This window comes from Danio rerio, chromosome 24 (genome assembly GCF_049306965.1).
Source record: "Danio rerio strain Tuebingen ecotype United States chromosome 24, GRCz12tu, whole genome shotgun sequence".
Classification (NCBI taxonomy): Eukaryota; Metazoa; Chordata; class Actinopteri; order Cypriniformes; family Danionidae; genus Danio; species Danio rerio.
The window spans coordinates 25,704,994-25,723,096 of record NC_133199.1 but is presented as its reverse complement, the minus strand read 5'-3'; the positions used below and the strand labels follow the sequence as shown (position 1 = coordinate 25,723,096).

The 18,103-nt window shown below is 37.2% G+C and overlaps 1 protein-coding gene across 7 annotated transcripts in view; it reads left to right on the top strand.

Annotated features, from left to right (window-relative positions):
* The first annotated feature begins 18 nt into the window (after positions 1–18).
* LOC100331291 (suppressor of tumorigenicity 14 protein homolog) overlaps positions 19–18,103 on the top strand; it is a 29,942-nt gene continuing 11,857 nt past the window's right edge. For 2 of the 7 annotated variants that reach the window (XR_012399324.1, XM_068217200.2), the window contains exons 1-11: positions 19–783; positions 4,250–4,421; positions 7,984–8,111; positions 9,260–9,327; positions 14,310–14,500; positions 14,577–14,699; positions 15,048–15,267; positions 16,384–16,526; positions 16,623–16,720; positions 16,899–17,008; positions 17,870–18,003. Coding sequence is in view for 4 of the 7 variants with exons in the window: in XM_068217200.2 (XP_068073301.1) it covers positions 574–783; positions 4,250–4,421; positions 7,984–8,111; positions 9,260–9,327; positions 14,310–14,500; positions 14,577–14,699; positions 15,048–15,267; positions 16,384–16,526; positions 16,623–16,720; positions 16,899–17,008; positions 17,870–18,003 (1,597 nt within the window). In the remaining 3 variants the exon portion in view is untranslated. Of the gene's footprint in view, positions 784–4,246; positions 4,422–7,983; positions 8,112–9,259; positions 9,328–14,309; positions 14,501–14,576; positions 14,700–15,047; positions 15,268–16,383; positions 16,527–16,622; positions 16,721–16,898; positions 17,009–17,869; positions 18,004–18,103 lie in introns of all 7 variants that reach the window. The other 5 variants (XR_012399325.1, XM_073940671.1, XR_012399323.1 and 2 more) reach the window with 3 other exon arrangements.

Genomic DNA, 18,103 nt, shown 5'->3' with positions numbered 1-18,103 from the left:
TTATTTATTTAGATAGGGTAAAGACTCTATATAATTATAAAGCCCATTATTCGTGTTCATATATTGTACAAGCTAGAAAATTCGCGGGTTTTCTTTACGTAGTTGACGTAATACTGCGATTTTAAAATACGGATAACGTCCCAGTGAAACCCAGGGATCGTTGACTAATCAACAGTGTTCCGCACACGGGATGAATTGGGTCCGCTTTGTTCCCAGGCTGCACGCCTCGCTGGCCCGTAACGTGAGACACGGGGGGAAACAACGGGGAAATATTTAATCCTCGGGGACTCTTCTTAAACAAATATCTTAGCTATGCGCTTTTGTTTTTCATCCCCAGCAGACGGACCGCTATAATGACGCATTCTCCGCCGCGATTAATTTAATGGCGCTCTAATCATGTAACATCAGACTGCCCATTGTGGCCATGGCACACGCACACCACGGGAGAAGTTTGCCCACAATTTCTGTCGCACGGATGGCTGTGTGGATTGTACCTGCTTATAGTGCTCCCTTTGTGCCGCGGTGCATTCTGGGTACATGCAGCACCTGTTCACGGAGGGACACGGAGAGTGAATGCTCGCAGCGCCAGACCCGCTCAGGTCGGGTTTCTCCGGGATCGCACTACGTCTCCGGGCTGATTTCTCTGCCCGAGGTATTGTTCTGTATCGCTGCATCGGAGCCATAAGAGAGCGGGCCATGAGGACTTTTCCCAAAAATAGAAGCTGCGAAGTTTACAGCGTGTCTGGTTCAGAAGCCTGCGCCCCCGCCGGGGCACCTGCACAGGTAGGAGATCTAGACCCTCCATCAGCACCGCGACTACAGCGAATCAACGCGCGCATGATGCTTTCTAGCACCTCTGGCTTCTTATTTTTATTCAGTTTATTCAGATGTCTTTATATTTGCTTACAAATAAGTATCTTTTTTAAAGGCGAAACAGAAAGATCAGTGGTTTGGTTTAAATTTTGAGATATTATTCCTTATTAATCTATTTTAATTTGGAGTGTACACGCACACGGTAATCGTGCTCGCACATAATTACATCGTTTTAATTACAATATAAGAATTGCAATTAGTAAGTTATAGTTAAGTGCGAAGTGTTACTGTTTAAACTTACTTTTTTACTAATAGAAAACATGGATGTTTTAAATTACATCAAAAATAGAAGTTGTTTGATTGAATGGAATGTTCTAGGAAGACATTTGAACATTTATTGTATTGTGTAAAGGTGGTCTTTCTAAGATCCTAAAGAATTGTTAAAGGTTATTGAAATAACTTAATTTTAAATAAAAATTTAGTCCTGCTTAAATGAAGGTTTTCAAAATAATATTATTTTCATCACCACCTCATTTTAGTGCTTATTTGTACTTAATTGGAAACTATATAAAACACACAATTGTAAGTAAGTCACCTAGGTGGTGCAAATTATATATAGCTTACAGTGCTCAGCATAATTGAGTACACGCCATTTTGAAAATTAATATTTCATCCATTTCTAAGTGAATATAGGCAAGGTATTTTGGTGCATTTAAATATAAAAATTGATTTATTAAGCATTTAGTAAAATAAACAAAATTACAACCTACAAAATTTCAACCAAATTATCAATTTTTTCCTTTTCTTGATTATTTTTTTAAATTTGTATTTAATATTTTTCTGTAACATTTTGAAGAGTCATCGTAAGTTGTTTTGTTAAGTTAACTCCAGATTTGGCTGCAGTACTGACTAATCTATAGTGGATATGCACAAATATAATATTGTATAGCTTCCTATTAAAACATGAATTTAACAGATAGATTTGTGAGGAGTGTACTTATATATGCTGAGCACTGTATACATTTTGTGAAAAATTTTTTGTCCTGTTAGCAATATTATTTCATTTTGTGTTTTGCATGGACGTACTGAAATTGCACTTTTTCAGAATATAATCTTTACTCTTACCCAATTATATATTGGATCTTAAAGACGTCTTTGGTAACATTAATAATCATGTAACCTTGTAAAACTATAAATAAACTAAATAGCTCTTTAAAAGATTTTTTTGGAATAGAAAAAATGAGTTTTAGCAGAAGTGACCTAGAAGAACCTATTTGGGTTCTCTACAAAACATTCAGAGAACACTTTAAATGACATTACCAGAGTGTCCACAGGGTCTTAAAAAGTATTAAAAGTTTATAAATCAATTTAAAGAAATTTAAGGCCCTTAAAAAGTGTCAAATAGTCCTAAAGGTATTAAATTGTATCTCATTTTAGATTATGCAAGCTATAGCTGTATGCTAAAGTTTGCCTGAGTTTAATGTGAATATTAAAATGCTGTGCTGTTCATGAAATCCATACAATTCTGCTAGATTTGACATTCTGCTGCTTTGTATACTGCAGTAATCAAGGAAACACTGTTATTGTTTCTGTTCTGTTGGCACCCCCTGCTATACTACAAATTATTCTTCTGTCTTCTTCTTCTTCTTCTGAGATTAATTTCTATATGCATCTCCTGGACCATACATACTACAACCACTAAACTGAAACCAAACCTCCTAAGTGGTCTGACTCTGGTTACTAAATCTTTTCCAACTGATCCGACTTACGGTTTTCTGAAAACTGACCCGAAAATTTCAGAAAAGTCCCATTGACTGAACGGACCAAACTGTGACCTCATAACTTTGTGCCAGATTGTCATAAGTCATACAGACATAAGGCTGGGCTCATTTAACTTAGACTGCCCGTCTGCCAATCATTGATGAACTTTTTACTTACTAGCCACGCCCTAGCAACCACTTACAGCAGCCCAACACCTTTCTCATAGGCTTCTATTGTAAAAACCTGGCATTGACTTTACATTGGACATCCTAAAAGCATACAATTCATACTAGCAATAGACTAATCCATACTAGAAACATACTAATGACATAATCCATACTAGAAACATCCTAAAAAATACTAACATACTAATTATACTAGAAGCATAGTAACAATATACCAATCCATACTAAAAACATACTAACAAACTTACTAATCATACCAGCAACATGCATACCAACTCATGTTAACAACATGCCAGTTTATACTAGAAACATAGTAGCGACATGCTAATTCATTCTAGAACCATGCTAACAACATGCTAATTTATACTAGAACCATGATAATTTATGTTAGCAACTGCCTAGCAACCACTCAGAACACCCTAGCAACACCTTAGCATGGACTCAGCAACCACTTTGCAAGAAACTTGCCAATCCATTCTAGAAACATGCTAACCTATATGTAGTAGTTATCTATCTTTGCCAACGGTTTCAAACTTCTTAAAAACTACTTGAATTATTTAATTTTGAAAGCTACTTCAAACTTTCAGACTAGGCTTTCTCAAGACATCATAAAGTTTGCCTGCGAACTTCACTTTTCTAGTTTAGGATTAGTTTCTTACCATAAGTATTTAGTCAAAATACTGAAAGGCAAAATGTCGCAAATGTTAACGTGGCAATAAGAATAACATGTATGAAAAGAGTCTTTCAAAAGGTCTTAAAGGGTATTGAATTTCACTCATTGATGCCGGTATATACCCTGATTAATGAACCATTCTTTATATAAGTATTCTATAAATCATAATTTTTTCTGTTACCTTTTTTCCACCTTTTGTGAAATGGAAAGATGAAGGGTTCTTTGTGGAACCATCAACCCCAATAAAGAGTGTTGTCCTTTGAAAAGTTCTTTGGGCAATTAAGAAAGCTTCTCACCGCAAAATCACCCATTTGCACTCATTATTTTTAAAGACTATAACACCTTTCAGTTTCTAATTGGTTAAACTGACATGTTATTTACCCTGTATTACAACACTCCTCGCTCTCCCTATTCGAAAATACTAAAGCTATTTTAAACTCATTTCAGCTGCAGGAATGAGCTTAAACCTTTTCGTTTCACCACCAGGTTGCCTGCGTCTAAACGTTGGTCCAGATAGCCTCATGAATGTGCTTGTCAAAAATGGAGTGCTGACACCGCTGAGAGGGGCCGTGGGAAAGCAGACCCTCAAATTACGCTTTGTGCGACTCCGCAGGGGAATCCCACCAGGATATCCTAGTTCCGCGACCCCTTCCTCCTGATGAAAAGATGTTTAGAATGATGTGGGGGGAAGCCAATTAAATACCACACATAGGTTGTTGTAGGGTGACAGAAAGGTCGCGATAGTGATCATGACTTCTTTCGGCTCATATAGTGTGGTTTGACATGAAGGCTACTTTTCTCCTTTTGTGTTTAGCAGGAATTTGTGACGAAGCCCATCCAGACGTTAAGCCCATCCGGCAGTGAGTCTGCCGTCAAGCGCCCGGTGGGCAAGAGAGTGGATTGTGGGGCATGGAGTAAGTGGGCACTGAGAGCTTCCCCCCTCCTGCCTCTCTCGGCTGCCATTGCACTTACTCTCCATTTCCTTGCATGTAAGTTAAGACTCTCTGCTGTAGAGGAATGCTGAGATTATGATCTGCTACGTTCCAGTATAGCTAGTCAAGCCTCTCATCCTTTTGGCCGTCCAGAGAGGCTCTTCAAAGAGAGCGTGAAATGTTCTTGTTTTGTTTCGCTTGATGAGCTACACATACACAGTGGGCTTATGAGGATATTTTCTTTTTATTAAAGTAATATAGAGGGACCCCGAAGGGATATTTGTATACAAAATTTGTAAACATGTTATATGATATGAGCTGTTAAATCAAGTTACAACAAAATAAACTTTAGAAACCTTCAGAATCTACCATGAGCCATTTTCAGGGGCGAACTTAACCAATAAGCGAAGTAAGCAGCCGCTTAGGGCCCCAGGGAAATAGGGGCCCTCGACCAATGCCAAGAAGCCTTTGTTAATCATATAGCTCTTTTATAAATTTTCAATCATATGTTGTAAAATTAGTCTATAATCGTTAGGTTTTAAAGTTGTTATTTTTAAAACCTGGGGCCCCCATATGAATAGTGGACCGTTCCTTCCGTACTGCACATTCGCGAGGTGTGAGCGCTTCAATCAAATACACTGCCAATATGCCAGTGATCAGAGAGCTGAGGTATAGTGTACAAGTCAGAGTTAGAATTTTTGAGAATATTTAGGAAAATAAGACAATGAAATGCAGCTACCTCAACGATCCTGCTTTCTGGCCGAAACACATGTCAGATGATGATAGCCGCTTGTTGAGAGAGGGATTGTTCAAATAAAATAACATTTCCCAGTGAAAATCAAGAGCCGCCGATTCACAAACAGCAATTATTCAATTGAACTTTTTTACTATGTCATATGAAAAATGGGGATAAGATTAGTTTGATTGATTGTAAATTTAAGTTGTTTAAATGTGTTTTTCATTACAAAAAATGTAGAATTAACTGTAGTTCATTTGTGAACTTATTGTATTTACTTTTACATTAAGAAGATAAAGTTTCCTCTAAATATTAAAATATATAAAATAAACTTTAAATACGTTTTAACAAGCAGTTTATTTAAAAAAAAAAAAAAATCTACAGAGAAAAAAGCATCTATAGAGAAAGAGAATATTTTGACTTTCAGTGCTAGGGCCCTATACCTAAAACTGGTCAGGGCCCCCAAATCACTAATTCTGCTGCTGGTCATTTTGGAGTTACTGATGATAACTGATTGATCCTGAAACGATTCATGTTAGATGTATGGTGGATTTAATGTTTGTGATACTTGTTAATTAATGTTTAGTTGTGCTGCTAAAGATTTTTTGTGGCAACTGACAACATTTCTTGGCCTTTTCTGATAAATGATTAAAAAAACAGCATTCATTTGAAATGAATGTTTTCACTTGGCTTTTTTCAGCACTGTAAAAATAGATTGCTACAAGATGTTTTACAACAAAATACTTCAGATTTCAGACTTCAAAATTTCACATTTAATTCAGAGCGTTGACTTTTAAATGAATTCTTAATGATTTTTTGCTGTTAAATATTTAGTTGATTTAAATTCACTTGTGACCTTGGGCAGGGCGATTTGGCCTAAAAATCTAAATGTTGATTAATTTAACTCGATTGCGGTTAATGAATAATATTTTTTTTTCCCTCATAGTTAACAAACTAGTTATATTACAAGTGAGAGATTTTTGAATAAAGGGTGGCACAGCTTCCAATTAATGTCAATGTAGTGCAAATGTGTAACCTGTAGTTAAATTTTTTGAGAGGTGCAAGCGTATGCGACCGCATAAAGGTTGCACTCGTGTGTTTGATGTAGAAGTATAAAGTTGCCTTTACAGAGCAGGGTCACATGACTCCACATGCAGTAGGGAAAGTATTTTAAAAAAGTTGACCTTGATTATAAGTTCTGAATATCGATTTTGATTACTTTACAATTACTTTTTCCAAATGAAAATTAGTGAGTAAATTATATTTTCTAGTCATCTCAGTTTACATCAGCCAAACTGACTAAAATATTAAGTTAAACTTTGTATTTCATAAAACATTTAGTCCAACATAATTATGTTGTTAAAACAGTCATAATTATATCATAACATTTGTTTTCATTCACTTTGTCATGTAATCCTCCGACTGTAAAAATTCAAGATCAGTTAGTCCTGACAGAATGTGTTTGTATTTCATTAACTTATTAAACTTAGTTAATCATGTTCTAACTTAATTGTATAAGTTGTGGAAGCTGTTTTAAGTGAGTTTAACATAATATCAGTTAAGTGTTAATTTGATTCAGTTTAAAAATTCAGGACAACCAGGAATCTTAATTACAGTGTATGTATTAACTTTGGTACTTACTAGGTTATAATACTGTAGTTAGTTACATTATAAATTGGTACTTACTTAAATAAGTTCTATGTAAACTAGGGCTGGGCCGATAAATGGTATTATAGCAAAACGTGATAAAATTTATGTCAATAACAATGATAAGCTCTGTACTGGTTTACTCTATGTTGATCTAAGAGCCAATCACACAGAAGAAATGTGCAACAACGGGAATCTAAAAGTGTTTTGATATTAGAGATGTACCACATTTTCGACCACAGAAACTTACCAGCCTAAAATATGTTATGGCGTTTAATGGAACCTCTAAAATTTTGGCTTCAGTCATTTTTTGGGCACTCTTTTAATCTGGCAGCGTTAACAACTTATATCAAAATATATATTGTTAACCAGGGATGTCCAGATCTGATCAAAGGATTGGAAATTGTGCCCAATCACACAGTTTCAGACTCAATTGGAATCGGAAGTTACCTCTCGATCAAGACTCAAATATATATATGTATATTATATATACTCTCCTCATTGTTACACACATCTACTTTATAGTTATGCAGTGACACAGAGTTAGACCTCTTTCTTGACTTCACACAGAAACAGCAACGCGTCATGACATCACTGGGTGTTGCAGAGATGCTATTGGTTAAATACCATCAAAGTAGAACATGGAAGCAGCTTGAAGCAGACAGCGCGAGCATGTCTGCAGTCTGGAGGTATTATAAAGTTGGTGACGTTGCCATAGCAAAAAGTGAGATATGTAAACTTGGGATTGCCTGCCCGGTATTTTAGGTTTAGGTGCTATTAGTTTTTATATTAGAATTTTTATATTTACTGTTGTTCTAAAATCCAAAAGTAAAAAGTTTATGTTATTTATTACTTGATTGTTCAAGCTACCTTACAGAAGTGCTCTGTTTGTCAACAAAGTTGTTGAGTGTCAAAATAAGGTGAATTAAATAAAAAATAAGTAACATCCTGGATCTGTTTCTTCGCTCTTCTTTATTCTTTCTTTATGTATTAAAGAAGTATCGAATCGGGTTTTGGTATTTTGATACTCAAAATCAAATGACTCGGACTCGAGGGCAAAAAAACCTGAACGAGACATCCCTATCGTTAACGTTCAATATGGAAAATAATTATCAAGATTGCATTTTTGCCATATTGCCCAGCCCTAATGTAAACACACTGTAATTGCATATACTTTAAACTAATTTTTAAATTGTTCAGTATGATCTCCTAATTTTCTCTTCCTCTTTCCCGCAGCATCTCCATCGCCCTCAGTGTTCTACCTTGGGGGAAGCATAGAGTTCTCCAACTTCAGCTTCTCTCCAGAGCTGGCAGACCCATCGTCGGCACAGTTCCGCCTCCAGTCTCAGGCGCTAAGCCATTACGTAAGCATAAACATACATAACAGTTTCTCTGTGCGACAAGAGCCGGTTTCTCCGTGATCTCTGCGGAATGCGGCCGCTCTCCAGAGACCACTCAAGGAACGATGCTCGCCCCTGGCACTTTCAAACGCAAAGTCCGCCAGAGCCGCAGGTCCAGTTGTGCGCTCGTCCCTCATTGTCATCCTTTTAAATGTAAAGCAGGCTCTGCCGAGTCTTCGGCCGCTCCGTGGCCCTCTTAAATGTAAAGCCAGCTGTAACTGGAGCCCGGCTTGGTGTGAGGCGGTGCGGTGAGACCGGCTCCCAGAGGACTGCAGCTTTTCAGGGCCGAGGACAAGAACGGTGTTTGTGAGAGGGACAGGGCCCAGGCAGGCTGAGTGAGAGGAAGAGCAGTCCTTCAATAAAAACATTGTCTGCGGGCTTCCTCACACACAATCAGATGCTCTGTACCTCTTTGCTGAGAGGCTGCAGCCAGCGGTGAAAAGAAAGGTAGACCAGGGGACAGAGCAGGCCAGGAGAGAGAGCGAAAGTAAGGATTTAGGGCACCGAAAGAGAACTCAGGAAAGTCTGGGCCAAAACGGCCAGTATCATGGGAATGGTTGGCATTTGTGTCCACAGATAAATCGAGGAAATCAGCCAAGTGTGGCTTTCCGTTCTGCGCGATGCTCCAATTAGCCTAAAAGTAACCCATGTTTTGGTTGTAATCTTGTTTAATAGCAAGCGAATTTGAACTGTGAGAAGTGACTGGCCTACAAGTGTGTGTCCTTGCTCATAGAAGTTACCGTAAACTCGCTGCCCGCCCCATTCCATCTGTGACATTGAGCTCCGGACAATGGCGCAGTTGTTGCCCAAAGCTCTTGTTGCTCAAAGCCAATCGCACAAGAACAGCGCTTTTGTGCCAAGGCTGCAGGTCTCGCCTGGGCCACTGATGTCTCACCTTCTTCAGTGATGTCACGCCTCCTGTGACTCTGATGTCACTGTGATGAAACTGTATAGGCTAGATGGAAACTTCACAACCTTCGTAGATGTTATCGGTGGTTTGTTTACAATTTGCAAAAATAGATCTGAATGGAAGTAGATGCTGTTGTTGTAATTTGTTATTTCATGGTGTTTCTGTCATCTCTTCCTTTCGGTTGATGTGCCCTGGATCTAAGTTCTCAGAGTTGTATGATTCTTCACCATGGAGCACGTATTACCAGCACTCAGGAATTATTGCGTTTAGGTGAGTCACAAACCCACACATTGCCAATATTCATTTTTTAAGCCTTTAAGTGTTAAATAAATGGGTTTGCATTTAGCTGGGCGTCCGTCGGGTCTTAAAAAGTCTTAAAATGTCTTAAATTTCAAAAACTAAATTATTTTAGGCCTTAAAAAGTCTTAAATTCGCTGAAATATTGTGTTGTAAGTCCTAAATATTTAAAAACAGGTCTTAATGTCCTTGTGTCTCAATCTGGCCAACACCCAATCACCTATAATCCATTTCAAAACTTCTTTTTTATTGCAACGAGATACAATTCAAAGTATCTACAGCTGTTAGTCATTTTTACAGCAAATTCTCCAAAATAAATTCTTGAATCAGGAAAAGAAATGGCTGGTTTCCTGCTAACTTTAGCTGTAACTTGCTTCAACACACCAGCCAGAACTTGATTAGCTGATTCAAGTGTATTTGATTAGGGTTGGAGCTAAACTCTCCAGGACACCGACCCTCCAGGACCATGTTTGGACACCCCTGCTTTACATGATCTTCCATTAATACTAAAACTATTTACAGAAGTAACCGGGCCATTAGAAAAAAAAAATCCTTAATGTTTAGCACTGTGTATGTCTAACATTTCTTTCATAGTGGTCTTAAAAGTCTTCAATTTGATTTGAATAAACCTGCAGAAACCCTGATTTAGAGACTGTTGGGAAAATATACATTATTCACAGAATTTTAACATTTAAAATTGATTTGCGTTTCTTGTCTCATAACTTAATCAGTTATAGGACATTTTAACTGTATTGTAGTAGGCTTAATGCTACTCAACAATGCACATCACTAAAACAACAGTTATGATATCTCGCTATGTACTAAAAATCACAACAGTCTCTAATAACGTACAAATACAAAATAAATTTTTAAGGGGTGATCCAGAGTGTACTTTTAAGGCTTAGTTGTGTTTATGGGGTGCAAAGCAATGTGTGCTGATGCTTCACATAATTTTTTCATATATCTTACTCAGATTATAAATAGCTACTAGCTAACATAAAAATGACAATTATATTTCCTAGTTTTTCCGAAAGCCTGCTCTCAAGAGGCTCTGATTGGTTAGCTAACATAATGTGCTGTGATTAGCAGATCGTCACCAGGAAGGAATATGAATTTGTAGCTAAACTATTAGCAGTGTCAAACAGCATTTCTTGTTGTTTACATCTTTGTTTATTTACTCGCTACAACATACCATTAACGCTAGAAACTATGCATGTGATAAATTAATTTTAACAAATAAAAACACTTACAGGTTGTGGCTCACAATCCACAGCTTTGTCTATTACATACCTGTCAACCCTCCCGTTTTTCCCGTATTTTCAGTCTTTCTCTGAAGGGTGGCAATAAACATTAAAGAGCCGAGCCTCCCTATACGCAACCGCTGAACCACCAGGGGCACTTAAATGTGAATCTGTTCTGTGCTTTCATTTTATTTAGGCCTAAAAACATCTATAATCTATAAATATGGCGGGATTCCCTTATCTTTTCATAACAGGTGCCGTTGCCCCTCCCATGCAGTCCTCAAAACATACAGTCATACAGCGGTGCGTAACTGTCAGCTGATGCGCTCCATAGTGATAAATAGATGCTGATTCCCAAACAGATTCTGTACACGCGATTTAAAGTGGAGCCAAAGTCTGGGCATATCCCTTATTTCCCTTATTATGCCTTATGTTCACATCCCAGTGTTGACAGGTATGGTCTATTATGGATGGAGCTGCTCCTTCTTTAAGGAGTTTTTAGCCGAATCCAGCACTGAACTGGGAGAGATTCTGGAAGCTGTCCTTTGTCAAATGTTAGCTATATATTTTAATAATTATGAAATTAAATTGTAAGCACTTCTTTTGTCTTTTGTAAGCCCAAATACAGAAACAGAATGAGCTCTTTGGAAATAGCAGCGTTTGGACGGCATGTTAGCTTTCTCTGCTATAACATTACAGTGCCTCTGGGACTGTATTTTTATTTTTACGTTTTTTTTCCAATAAAAAGTCACCCGCTTCAAATGTTATCACCTTTCGCTGCGAGGGGTGAATGCGTGTAACCTGAATGACTTATAATCTCATTTATCCAGATGTATTTTTTTGTATTCCCAAAACTCTGTAAAAGCCAATGTCTCTATTTGCATTGAACTTTGAGAGTCTTACATTCAGATATGTTGTTTATGTTCACACAGCTACATTACACACCAACTAAAGTTTAAAATATGATATCATAGTGTGTGGACCACCCCTTTAACCAATTAGAAATTATATGAAATGAAAAAGTTGTTACTACTTACCATATATTTGTTTATATCAGCTATGTGTTCCTACAAAATCTTGCCTCAAAACAAATGTAGAGCTAGTTCACTAAACAGTCATTATTAACTTCATGTTCCTTAATGATATCTTCTTAGTGTGCAGCATGTAAGGCAATGGCCTAAGTACTGAGCCTTGAGGTACACCATATTGGTTTTGTGGTCAATATGATAACTATTTCTTTGATCCATGTTAATGCAATCCAATTAACACCAGCATAATTTTCTAGCTATCCAAGAGAATGTTGTGGTCAGTATCATGCAAAAGGAGCATCAGTAGCACTAATAGAAACCATAATCAGATGATAAGATCAAGTCCTTAATAGCCGTTTCAGTGCCATGCAAAACCCTGACTGGAATTCCTTAGAGATACAATTTCTTTCCATTACAAATATAACTGTGATGTCACATTTTCTTGTGTGTTTATAGAACTGGTAGATTTAAAATTGCTCCATAGTTTACTAAATACTAACTCTGATATGCCAGTCCTGCTCTGTTTTGGTCATTTAAGGTCATCTGCTGTATTCAGTGCACTCAGTGCACTGGCTTTCTCTGTAGTCTGTCTGCTCTGGCACAGCAGTGCCAATAGCCTTTTTTTCTCATTTAGTATCATTTAAGCTTAAAAGAAATGTATAGAACACTGAGTGTTTTAACCTTGAATTAAGTAGTTTTTTGGATTAATTATTTTGGCATTGTTCCACCTAATGATCTGGGATATGAACAAAAATGTTATTTTTATTTTAAAGTTTTTTTTTCCAATAAAAAGTCACCCGCTTCAAATGTTATCTCTCGAAATAGTTATCAGCTGATAGATATGGGCCAGTAGGGCCTTCTGCGCCCACTGGTAGGCTCAGAAGACTGTTATCATCCATTCACATGGTTAATCAGCTATACTAACAGTTAAGACTCCAGATCTGCTTTTACATTACTATGACATCTGTGTTTAGGGTACTAGTAGACTACTGAATGGACATTATGCCTGCTATGAGCCAGCAGGAGCCTTCTGCGTCTATTAGTAGGCTCAGAAGGCTGTTATCATCCATCCATGTGGTTAATCAGCTATAGAGCACATACAGCTGTGGCCGGAAGTTAACGAGAATTATTTCTATTATTTAATAAATTTCCCATTAATTGTATTGTATTGCTAAGGTGTTGCTAGGCGGTAGCTAGAGTGTTCTAGGCAGTTGCAATGGTGTTGTTAGAGGGTTGCTAGGGAGTTCTGAGTGGTTGCTAAGGAGTTGCTAGGCAGTAGCTAGGATGCTCTAGGTCATTGCTAGGGCTTTACTAGGCAGTTGCTGGGGTGTTTTAGGTTATTGCTAAGGTGTTGCTAGGTGGTTGCTTGAGTAATTTGTGATTGCTAGGCGGTTGCTAACATAAATTGGCATGGTTCTAGTATGAGTTCTCATTTTGCTAGCATGTTTCTAGTATAAACTGGCATGTTTGTAACATGATTTTAGTATGAATTAGCATGTTGCTAGTATGATTAGTGTGTTTGTTAGTATGTTTCTAGTATGGATTAGTATGTTGTTACTATGTTTCTAGTATAATTAGTATGTTTGTTAGTATGTTTTTAGTATGGTTAATATATTGTTACTATGTTTCTAGTATAATTAGTTTGTTTCTAGTATGAACTGGTATGTCCAATGTAAAGTCATTGGCAGTTTTTTTTTTTTTACAGTGAAAGCCTATGGGACAGTTGCTAGGGTGCTGTAATTGGTTGCTAGGATGTGGCTAGTAAGTTGAAAGGTCATCAGTGATTGGCAGATTAGTAGTCTGAGATAAATGAGACCAGCCTTAAGTCTGTATGACAGTCTGGCGCAAAGTTATGAGGTCACAAAGTTTGGTCCAATGTTAAATCAATGGAACTTTTTCGAATTTTCCTGGACAGTTTTCGGAAAACCGTAAGTCGGTTGGAAAGAGTTTCAGTTGGAAAAGATATAGCAACCCGAGTCAGACCTGTTTTGTCAGGTTTGGAGTTAGTTTAGTTTTTGTAGCTTGAATGGTCTAGGAGAAGATGTATATAGAAATTAGTCTCAGAAGAAGACGGAAGAAGAAGAATAAGTTCATGCAGTGTAACAGTATATTAGCTTTCTCAAGCCACCATAAAAAAAAAAAAAACATTCAATTCAATTCAGCTTTATTTGTATAGTGCTTTTACAATGTAGATTGTGTCAAAGCAGCTTCACATAAATGGTCATCGTAATTGGAACAGAGTAGTTCAGTTTTTGTGTTTAAGTTCAGTTCAGTTTAGCTCAGTTCACTGTGGTTTAAAATCATTACTGAGAGTCCAAACACTTAAGAGCAAATTCATTGATGCGTAGCTCTACCAATCCAAAACCATGCAAGGTAGTGGCGACAGCTGAGTGGGAAAAAAACTTTACCGAGGCGAGTGAAGAAAAAAAACCTTGAGAGAAACCAGACTCAATTGGGCAAGACCATTTAGGGACCAACATGTAGAAATATTACTTGCTTTCATATTTTGAATGATTCTAAATTCATTTAAATAAACTTTATTTTCTACGCTTTTACATCTATTAAGTACACAGTACACCTAATAAGCTTTAAGTGCACAGCCCTTTAGAAGTTTGCGATGAAGACCTCAAACTAAAACAGTATTAGGTGTTGTCATCCTGTTAAAAGTCATGTGTCCTGATGACAGTGAAGGAGTGGAAGGTCTTTGTGTGTTCTACTGGAGTAAATTCTCTGCTCCTCCCGCTATTGCTGAGGAACTCCGGAAAGTGAACCCAGCCCGGTTGCAACGGCGTCTACCTGGAACCAACAAGGTCCTATTTAGCAAGAATGAGGAGCGTTACTACATGGAGAGAGACGAGGACACACTGCGTCTGCTGGGTTAAGAGCTTTTCAACTCTCTGTTTTTGTCATTTTCGAAGTAAAAACACCTTAATGTGTGTGCGTCTGTGTGCAGGTTTGAATCCAGATGACAGTGGTGATGCTGAGGATGAAGATGATGAGGATTCTGACGACAAGGCGGACAAAATAAAGAACCCAAACTCTTTGCAGAGTGGCAAGTGGCAGTTGGGGCTTCAGGGTACAACCATAATACACTGTAAAGCCTGTTGAGTTTACTCACTTGATTTATGAACACTGACTCATTTGAGTTGCCAAACGTTGTTTAAACTAAGTTCTTCTGTATCTTCCATGATACATCGTCTCATGAGCGAAGAAAAACTAAAATAGGCCACACGTAGGTAAGGCAATTCAAATGCAACCATGTCCCATTAATCCTCTGAGTAAACTCTGCATGCAAGTCCCTCAACCAGGCAGGTTTCACAGTGTACTATCACTACCATTCTGTCATCAAATGTCTCATTGTTTTGATTGCATTCTTGCTTTTTTCAGTCGTTCTGGTAATATATAACTCCCCTCTGCCTAACAGCCATGTCTTTTGACCTGTACGCTAAGTATGGAAACAATCGCACGCTCAGTCTTGTCAGTCCGAAAAAGCCGTATTACCAGTGGAGGCTTCGGGTGCCATCCGGGCACGTTGTGCGACTTGACATCCTCACACTTCAAGGGGCGACACCAGGAAGCTGTTCTGCCAACAAGCTGTCTGCTTATGATTTCCTATTACCACTTCAGAACAAGATCATCGCGAGGTAAATGATGACAAAGCAACAAGCTGAAAAAAACAACAGACAAACAAAATGCCCATTAAGCTATATGCCTATAGCTAATGCATAGAATAGCACAACAAGATGGACTACATTAGCAAAATGCCAAAACATGCTAACAAAATGTTAACAGTGTATTAAATGTCTCTATTTTAGTAAAAGAATACAGTTGTGCTATCAATATGCTAAAAAATGTTAACAAGCAGATTCATGTTAGCTTCGTTAAATATAGTAGCAATGTGTTCATGCTAGCAATATATTCAAACATTTTAATAACATGTCAACATACTTCAAATGCTAGCTGTATGCTAATTTGCGCTTACATAGTTATGTTAAAATGTTAGAAATAGTCTACCAGTATAAAGGTTCATGTTGGTCGTGTTTTAAAACATCATAGAAACATCCCAACAACATTCACATGTACACAATGCTAACAACATGTTAAACATGCTGGAACATGTTAACAACATATTAACTTTGTTACCAATGTGCTTTCTGTGGTAAAATGTTAAACATGTTAGTAACTTCATAGAAGCATGTTAGCAACGTAATAGATCATACTAGGAATGTTTTTCTTTCTTTCTTCTTTCTTATTTTTTCTTCTTTCTTTTTTCTCCTTTCTCTCTTTTTCCTTTCTTTCTTTCTTTCTTTCTTTTTTCTCCTTTCTTCTTTCTTTCTTTCTTTCTTTCTTTCTTTCTTTCTTTTTTCTCCTTTCTTTTTTTCTTTCTTTCTTTCTTTCTTTCTTTCTTTCTTTTTTTTCTTTCTTTCTTTCTTTCTTCTTTCTTTCTTTCTTTCTTTCTTTCTTTCTTTCTTTCTTCTTTTCTTTCTTTCTTTGTTTCTTTCTTTTTTCCTTTCTTTCTTTCTTTCTTCTTTTCTTTCTTTCTTCCCTACTTTCTTATTTTCTATCTTTCTTTCTTTCTTTCTTCTTTTTTATTTTTTCCTCTTTATTTCTTTCTTTCTTTCTTTCTTTTTTTACTTCTTTTTTCTGCTTTTTTTTCTTCTTTCCTTCTTTCTTTCTTTCTTTCTTTCTTTTATTCTTTTTATTCTTTCTGTGTCATTGTTGTATCAAAGTGGCCTAAATATTGTCTCTCTTCTTCCCAGATGGTGTGGTCTGCCATTATCAGGAACGTCGCCTGTAATGAAGCTCACATCTTCTGGGAATGTCATGCTTGTAACATTTTCTTTCAGTCGTCAGAGGCAAGGAGCCATCTTCAAAGCTTATTTCCAGGCTATACCAAAAACCGGTGTGTGATTTTGTTTCAGCATTTGATCATTTTAGTAAGTTTTTTACTCAGATGTCAGAATGTTCTTTGGCCTTGTCACCATTGCTTTTTCTATAGAGTGTGGCGGTTTCCTCACGGCATGGAATGGCACCGTGACGTCCCCTTATTACCCCGCCTACTACCCTCCGAATGTGGACTGTAACTGGAAAATCAGGGTGAGCTAAGGCTAAAGGCTTTCCCATGCATCCCATGAGTCTCTTCCCCAGTGTTAGCATGGATGCCCTATAATCCCCATTCAGAGGCCTGGGATGCTCCCTCTTTGAGACGAGGAGCGCAGGGTGGCTGCTGCTTTGTGTGAGAGTGCGTCTGTTGAGAGTCTGGTTTCTCTTTTAGGCTCCGTTGCCAGGATACCTTCTCTCCATCACCATTGTGATGCTCGACATTCAGGATTCACCCGCCTCGAGCACCTGTGAAAAAGACTGGCTGGAAATAGGTGGCGTCAAGTGAGTGTCTTTCATGTGCTAATAATTAAAAAACTTTTTAAAGACTTATTTGTTTGAACTGGAAATCTAAAAATATAGACCTCTGTTTACAATGTGTGCTATTAAGAATCATCCTTTTTCTTCTTTGCTAAACAGACATGAAACTGTCTGTTGTCTGAATATGAGTCAAAGATGAGACGTTCCTTGTCCGTATCAAATTTAATTCAGGCTTCCACCTGGTCATGGAATTTCTGAAATATCATGGAATAATTTTATAAGGTCTATTTCAAATATTAAAAGTCAAGGAACTTTGTCATGGACTATCAGGGATACTTGTTTGTTGTTTTATCACACTTATTTCATCCTTGTTGTTATGCTTAGGCTGTTAAATAAAAGAATAGCTAAATGTAAAGTTTGTAAAACTACTAAGCTATCAAATATGGGAGATCAAGCACTTCTCATGTAAAACAGTAGGTACCATTAAGTACTTGGAACTTGAGGTAAATAATCTATAGTCCCCATAGTGGCTTATAAAGGCATGCAAAATGACATTCAAGCTAAAACCATGTTATAATATGTTTACATTATTTTAACATATTGTTTGAAAATTATATTATGAATATATAAACAACATATAAACAACAGCAGCCTTTTTTATTTGTTAGATGTCAGAAAATTCTGCTTTTTAGTCAGTGAAAGCCAGCCATCAGCCGCCATTCTTCTACGTATTTTTCAGTAAACATGGTTTCTTTACTATGAAATAATTGAAACACTGAATGTATTTTTTACACTCTGCAAGCAAAAATATGTTTTTTTATTAAACATCAGTGTTTGAGTAAAGCCACTACTGGACATCACTTTTTTACTACTATATCTTCATAGACTCTGTAACCCGATTGGGGACAGCAGCAGAAAGAGGATCTATTCTTCACCCGTCCTGCTTCACTTTCACTCTGACGAGTCTTTGACTCATAAAGGGTTTTACCTGATTTACAGAGCCTTTTCTCCTGAAAGTGGTGAGTATTTTATATTTGGACACACTTTATCTTTGTGTACAGTTCACACTATTACCAAACCATGAACTAAGACTTTTAGTTCAAGGAACTAGTAATTAAT